Source organism: Protomyctophum bolini (genome assembly GCF_963924005.1).
Source record: "Protomyctophum bolini genome assembly, chromosome: 22".
Taxonomy (NCBI): Eukaryota; Metazoa; Chordata; class Actinopteri; order Myctophiformes; family Myctophidae; genus Protomyctophum; species Protomyctophum bolini.
This window is the reverse complement of record NC_137883.1, coordinates 9,401,230-9,408,548: the sequence shown is the minus strand read 5'-3', so window position 1 is coordinate 9,408,548 and position 7,319 is coordinate 9,401,230. Positions and strand designations below refer to the sequence as shown.

At 43.2% G+C, this 7,319-nt stretch overlaps 2 protein-coding genes across 2 annotated transcripts; one reads left to right on the top strand and one right to left on the bottom strand.

Moving 5' to 3' along the window:
* Positions 1–2,463: 2,463 nt before the first annotated feature.
* LOC308309606 (NEDD8-activating enzyme E1 catalytic subunit-like) lies at positions 2,464–3,789 on the bottom strand (the record flags this gene model as incomplete). Its single annotated transcript, XM_080755515.1, has 1 exon — positions 2,464–3,789. One exon carries the CDS (start codon positions 3,787–3,789, stop codon positions 2,464–2,466), a length of 1,326 nt encoding a protein of 441 aa, XP_080611641.1.
* A 380-nt stretch (positions 3,790–4,169) lies between these two features.
* Positions 4,170–6,167, top strand: LOC308309604 (RNA polymerase II-associated protein 3-like; the record flags this gene model as incomplete). The annotated part of the gene is made up of 1 exon (XM_080755514.1): positions 4,170–6,167. One exon carries the CDS (start codon positions 4,170–4,172, stop codon positions 6,165–6,167), a length of 1,998 nt encoding a protein of 665 aa, XP_080611640.1.
* Positions 6,168–7,319: the final 1,152 nt, after the last annotated feature.

Below are 7,319 nucleotides of genomic sequence, written 5' to 3'. Positions count from 1 at the left end.
GGAAATGTCTGCATTAGATATGTGTGCATATACTGCAGTGTTCACAACGTTTGTGTCCACCGAGCTCCCATAAAACGGAATACCTTTAGAGTCCTATACAGAGGTCTGTGGAGCTCTTCTCTATGATTAGAGCAGTTGGTGAATGGGTCTAGAGTGGCCCCTCTGACTTGAGCTTTATAGAGGAAAGAGAATAGGAGTCACTTCACTCGTACAGAGAGAGTTCTACACTGTAGTCTAGAACTTGACTATAGATCAGATAGAATGGTGAGTATATATTAAGCCCTGGGATGTTTAACCCAGTCAGAGGAGACTGAGACTACCTTCTACCTGTCAATATAACAGACTTAACAGCCATCTGTGCTCTAGTGAAGTCTGTACTGTTTGCAATGCATACAGGTATACAGTTATCCTTAACACATACATTTTTGAGTGCCAATGCATGGCTTTCGAAGATTATGTCATATTGCAGCCAAGTCTATGGGATTTGCAATGTTTGTTTAGAGCACTAGTTTGCCAGCCAAGTCTATGGACTTTAATGTTTGTTTAGGGCACTAAATGACGACGTAAGATGTCATGTGGCCGATATAAATACGAGTGTGATTTTTACCCATAGGTGTGTGTGTGGGGGAGGCACAGACGGGACTCGTTTTTTTTAAGATTCGTTTTTGGGGGTTTTATGACATTATTTTTAGGACAGTAGACGGAAAGGAAATGTGGAGAGAGAGAGACAGGGAGTGACATACTGTCACGGTCCGTGATATGTGTTGTGTTTTTGTTATGTTCCTGGTTCTTGGTTTTGGGTTTACTTTACACTTGTGTGCTTTTATTTTGCAGTCTGTTAGTGTTTCCTATGTTGCTCATGTTAACTGTGTTGTCTCACCAGTACCTTGATTACCCTAGTGTTTCCACCTTGTCTTGTTAGTCCTTTTAGCCAATCATTGTGATAATTATCTGTTGAGTTCACCTGTGTCTTTGTGTATTTATACTCCCCTGGTTTTGTTTTTTCCCATGTCAGATCATTGTTGTAAGTCACCAGTGTTCAGTTCATACACATCCGCCTATCTGTCTTGCACTTGGGTTCTACCTTCCAGCCCCGCACATGTGACACATACAGCAAAGGTCAGCATTTTCAGCCTGGGTGCCTGGACCGCTACACCAGCGGCCCCGGCCAATCATTATAACTTTTTAAGATATTTTTGGGGGCTTTTTCTGCCTTTATTGATAGATTTGAGTGCATCAAGTATACATTTTATAACTACAGTACAGTCAAGACGTTTTCATTTCACAAGTCACACGTAGGCAAAAGGTCTGAAAAAGATTTGATGTAAGGTCCTTGCAGGCTTTTTTCTTCGTCCCCAATGGGACATAAGGCTTCAATGAGCGCTCTCCATTTCATTCGATCCCTGGCAGCACAAGGACCTTAAGAGCTGTTTAAATGAGCAGTCGCGCAGATATGACTTTAGTATTTTTCAACATAAGACCTCTCTCTCGTTATTAACTCCGCCAGGCCAAAGGCAATTAGGTTTGGGACGATTCACCTACCTCCCGATTCAATACGATCTCGATACCTAGGGCACCAATTCGATTTATATTGCGATCCTTAATTATATTATGAGTCTGCGAATTCTACGATTGTTGCGATTCGATATTAGTTTTTTGTGTTTTTTTCCCCCACAAGTTACTTGTGTTTCTTTATACTAGAACATTTTAAAACATAGTGTAACGACCCTGCGAAAGACCCGGCCGTAACTTGCTCCTCCAAAGGAGCTAGCTCTCTTGGCGTGGCTTGTTGCCTGCCTTGTCTACCGAGTTGGAGATCGGGGTTCGACTCCAGCTCAGGGCGTTAAACGTTACAATATAAACAATATAAACCATGAAAGGTTGAATCTTACACTTCAATGCAGCCAGATAACCTCAGTCTTTCTGGAAAAGAAATAAAAATCCTAACAGTATACAGTATCTAATCCCTCATGTAACTTGCATACGTTTCCTGTACACCAAATCCCTGCCGAGAACAAGCTTAGAGCATGTCACAACCTGACACATTGTGGGCTTGTAAATCTGCCGTTTTTGCCAAATGTTCACCCCCATTCTGTCGACTGCTTCTCTCTTTTCTTCACTCCCCACTCCTTGCCTTCCTTATGTGCAGTCTTTATTCTCTCCAACCTCTTTTCAATGTTTGCCTGCCCATTGTTGGCTGGATACTCTCGTGTGTGTGTGTGTGTGTGTGTGTGTGTGTGTGTGTGTGTGTGTGTGTGTGTGTGGGGGGCTATTCTCACAAACCACCGAAACATCAGCACCAAATTTACTTAATGGAAGTCAATGACATTTGAATCTATACGTCGTTCCTATGTGGTTCTCAAGATCCTTGTGTTCCTTCCATTTAAAAATGAATAGTCCATTGTAGCGTTTAAAGAAACTAAAAGACAGACAGTCAGGCAGTCCCCAGAATGGTAAGGCTGATTAATCCTGTTTAAATCGAAGTGTGAAGAGCATGGTCTGGGGTGTGGTCACATCAGCTACAGCCAACTCCTGTCCATCTGTCAGGCCCAACTCCCCCAGCGTTTTAGACAGATTTGGTCGTGTCATCTGCTCGATTGAAACCACAGCCTGCAAATATAATGTTTTCATCTTTCCTTCCACTGCTGCTCTTATAGAGGGTGATTTCATTTGTAGGGAGGGGTCCTCAGTCAGGTAATCCAGGACGTCCTGCAGCTTGGAAGATGAAGAGAACTTCCTCAAGTCCAGAGGTACCTGGCTACAGGCTGAGCACGTCTTATTTCGTTCAAAGTCGTACGTGTTGGTGTACAGGCCATCAGCTAAATTTAAGTACATGTAGTTGTCGAGATACTTGTAGGCACGGGACGCTATTTTGAATACCTCTGTTGTACAAGCAGCTGCAATGACTGCATTTGTGGACGCCACAGCTGGGATTATCCTCTTCACAACACCCTGGGTGAGTCTGTAGGTGACTCCTGTGATACTGAACTCTGCTGCCCTCTCCAGGCTCTTCTGGTACACCCACTGGATGTGCTCTGGGTCATCTCCGTCCAGTACCACGCCATCTTCAAACGGTTTCTCTTTGGGCCACAGCAGCATGCGAACATACTCAACACAATGTTCTGGCAACCGCGGCATAGAGGCAATCGTGCACATGGGGAAGTTGATCTGAGGTGGGTACAAGTACAGGTTGCAGTCAATGCAGGGACTCTTGCCAGGCAAAATTACTTTGACATTGCCTTTAAAGCCTTCAGTCCCTCCATCAACGAAAGGAATGATGGAAGTTTCGTCCAGGACGCCATCCTCATAATTCAGCAGTGACAGCAGCATACCATTTATCCACCTCCTAGCGACTATAGAGTCTAGTCCGCAGACGATGATATGGAATTGTTGGTAATATGTCTCATCAAAATCTTGGATTTTCTTAAAATGGGGGACCACACAACAGCCAGGAATTCGACTGTTAATAAACTCAGCTGCTACGTCTGCCTTGGGTCGGCCAACATCCTTGGGCCGGAAGAGAAACTGTCTGTTGAGGTTGGAGACATCAATGGTGTCCATGTCAACCACGTGGATCTTACGAAAGCCTGACAAAGCCAGGTCTTTGAGCAGCTCACATCCAAGGCCGCCAGCACCAATGACTAGGACTTCGCAGATATTTGATATAAACTGCAGTAACTCCGTGCCGGCTTCAAAGTCGGGATGGGCGAATGGTCCAGATCTCTCTAGGAACTTTCTGATGTGGTTCCATCTTCCCTCCCATGCGCCCTGATCTCCAGTGTCTGCCATCGTTGGCTCTTTCACCATGGTTTGGCAGTACTTATAAACAACAACCCTGCTGTTATCAGAACCTCTGTCTCACCTTATATATAGACAGACTGCAGAGCTTTCTAGTTGGAACTCCATATATGGAGTTGGAGTTGGAACTCCATCTATGGAGTTGTTACTCCATATTGGGGCAAGAGTGACATCACTACGATAACGTCACCAAATTGTACAACAGCGCACAATACAAAGCTGGCTCTGGTAATCTATCAATATAAGTAGTGTGCATTATGACCCCATTCTTTTACAGAAAATGCTCGGAACAGTCCACTTTAAGTTAACCAAGTGACAAACTGTGAATAGGGATGGGGGGAAATAAAGGTATTGAGTCACAAATTCTTGAAATGCAGCGCAATGCAGAGGATCTAAATAGCTTTGTGAGAGAACTGGACAGTTGGGAAACTGAAATAAAGAAGAAAGACGAGGGACTGCAAACGGGAAACCTTGGAGAGGTTCAGAAAGACCTCTCCACTGTGCGTAACAAGGATTATAAAAAGAAAACCAAGAAAACATCTGTGAGCAGTGGTCATACAAAGATAGAAGACTCCATGAAAACACGGAGAATAACTGACTATAGTTCATGGGATAAATTTGACGTAGACGAGGCATTGGCAGTAATTGATAAGGACGATAGCCATGTAGAATCAAATGACTCTGACCCAGAGGAACCATCTGTTGATCGAAAGAAAGCTTTGTCTGAGAAGGAAATGGGTAACAAGCTGTTCAAAGAAGGGAAATATGATGATGCTATGCAATGCTACACTAATGGCATGGATGCAGACCCTTACGATCCTATTCTTCCCACAAACCGTGCTGCCTGCTTCTACAGACAATTGAAATATGCTGAATCTGAGTCTGACTGCAATTTGGCGATTGTGTTGGACAGCCAGTACTTGAAAGCATTTGCACGGAGAGGTGCGGCACGATTCGCCCTGCAAAAATACAAATCTGCCTTAGAAGATTATGAAATGATTCTCAAGCTTCATCCTGGAAATCTAGACGCTCAGAATGAAGTGAAGAAAACAAAAGAAGCCTTGAAACATCATGGTGACAAAAGTCACGTCCCACAACCTATGGAGGTCCCTGCAGTCTACCCCAAGCATCAAAGACTAATAGAGGACCAGCAGAGGCGGCAGGAAGCGGTTGTACAGAAAGACCGGGGGAATGCTTATTTCAAAGACGGAAAGTATGATGAGGCTATAGAGTGCTATAGCAGAGGCATGGATGCAGATGGCACTAATGCTCTCTTAGCTGCCAATCGAGCTATGTCAAATCTAAAGTTGGAAAGGTACAAGGAGGCAGAGGAGGACTGCAGTAAAGCAATATCCCTGGACAGAACATATTACAAGGCATTTGCCCGCAGAGCAACAGCAAGAGTTGCGCTAGGCAAGCTCATAGAGGCCAAAGAAGATTGCCAGGAGGTATTGAAACTGGAACCTGGGAACAAGCAGGCACTGAATGCAGTCCGAAACATCACGATTGACATAGGAGACAGTGGTCTTCTGGCAACACAGGACAATGTGCCAAGGAGGACAATTACACCTGTCAACAAACCACCTCACTTGCAGTCTACTAAACCACTGAGGAGAATTGTCATTGAGGAAGTCAGTGGAAAGATCTTGGTGCCCAAGGCTGAGGAGGTTGCATTGACTGCTAGGCCCCAAACCCCTGGTGTAGTCAAGGAGAGTCAGGGCTCGCCATTGTCATCATCCCCCAGTACTAATATTCTAAACATTGAGGAGATTGCAGACGTCCCTGCACAGCTACCTTTCATTGAGGATATTGCAGACGTCCTTGCACAGCTACCTATCATTGAGGAGATTGCAGACGTCCCTGCGCGGTCAGCTTTAATTGAGGAGATTGCAGACATCCCTGCACAGTCACCTGTTATGTTCCCTGAGAAGGATAATGTTGGGGGACAAGAAAAAGCAGAAATTCCAAATGCACCCTCTAAAGTATCACATGTTGTCCCACCTCCTCCCACCAATGTATTTCAGCTCGAAGCTGACCTCAGGAAGATTGGAAATCAGCCTGAAATGACTTACAAATATCTGAGGCAAATCGAGCCAGAGGCATATGCAAACCTCTTTCAGAATTCCCTTGAACCAGACATTCTCAGTCAGCTCTTGTACACTATAAATACTTTCTTCACCAAGAATGAATCACCAAAACTCATACTGGACATCCTCAGGAGTCTAGCAAATGTGAGACGCTTCGACATGGCGGTTATGTTCATGTCCTCTCTAGAGAAGAAAGTTCTGCAAGAACTATTTGACTTTCTTCTCCAAGCTGAAATGGACAAATCATCCATCGAAGCCTTAAAAAAGAAATATGGAGTGTGATGCTTGAATTTCACAGAAAATGTTGTGTTCGTGGCATCATCCCTGGGAGCTAGAGATGCCAAGCCATCAACTATTGTGTTCATTCCAGCTGCCTCCTAAATTGAATTGAGCCTTCATAAATTTGACATTGAGTTATGTGTAATGTTTTTGCTTTATGAAGAAAGCAGAACGTATTGCCTATTCTTTCAATTCCAGGAATTTTATCTTCTGGCCAACAATGATGCTAGTCAGTGGGGTTGAGTTCTTTGGGCTGTGTAAAAAATATACCCAAAATATATAATGCTACCAATGTGTATTTTGGTTTACTTTTTTATTTAATAAAGTTGCAAGGTTCTACTGAAAGTGTGCACACACAAAAAATATTGAACCCCTTGAAACAGTTCTCTCTTGCTCTTTTCTTTCATTCTATAATTTAAAGTTCATTGCTGCAGTTCTTCTCTCTATGACTGTGTAGTAGGTGGGGGGTGTGTGTGTGTGTGTGTGTGTGTGTGTGTGTGTGCGTGCGTGTGTGCGTGCGTGTGAAGGGAGCATAGTAATATTCCTCCACATTGAATGAGTTGTAAAGAAACCTGCATGTGCTTAAAGAGTCCAACTTGCGTTGCCGAGTTATTATTTGTAACTTTGTCTTGTGTGTTATATTCCATTATTTAAATTTATAAAGTTTTTAAGTTTTTGTGGTAACATTTTATTATGAGTAAAAACACAGAAATGCGGTTTCCATTCAAATTTGTCAAGTTTATTCATTTTATATAATATATGTGTCTGCCTGCTGCTGACATTGGCTTTAAAATATTTTACTGAATGTTCGTTGTTTCCTGTTTCTCTGTGTTTTGAAAGCGCTGTAAATGTCATGGATCCCAGAAACATATAGGCTACATGGAATATTTAATCTTGGCTGAATCGCTGTGATGTGTTCGGACGATCTCTTTCTGTTGTTATTAGTAGTTCTCTGATCACACATGGCACTTCTACTGGCATTGGAATCTTATGCTTAGCATGAACTTTATATGTGATTTAGTAGCTTATACTGTAAAACATATAGAGGCAATATCTGTGTATGAACATGGATTCATAATAACTGCTCCTTACATGCCCATGAGTCTGCCTAAAATGTTGCAAGTTCCAAAAGGCAATATTTGCACTGCCATGTTC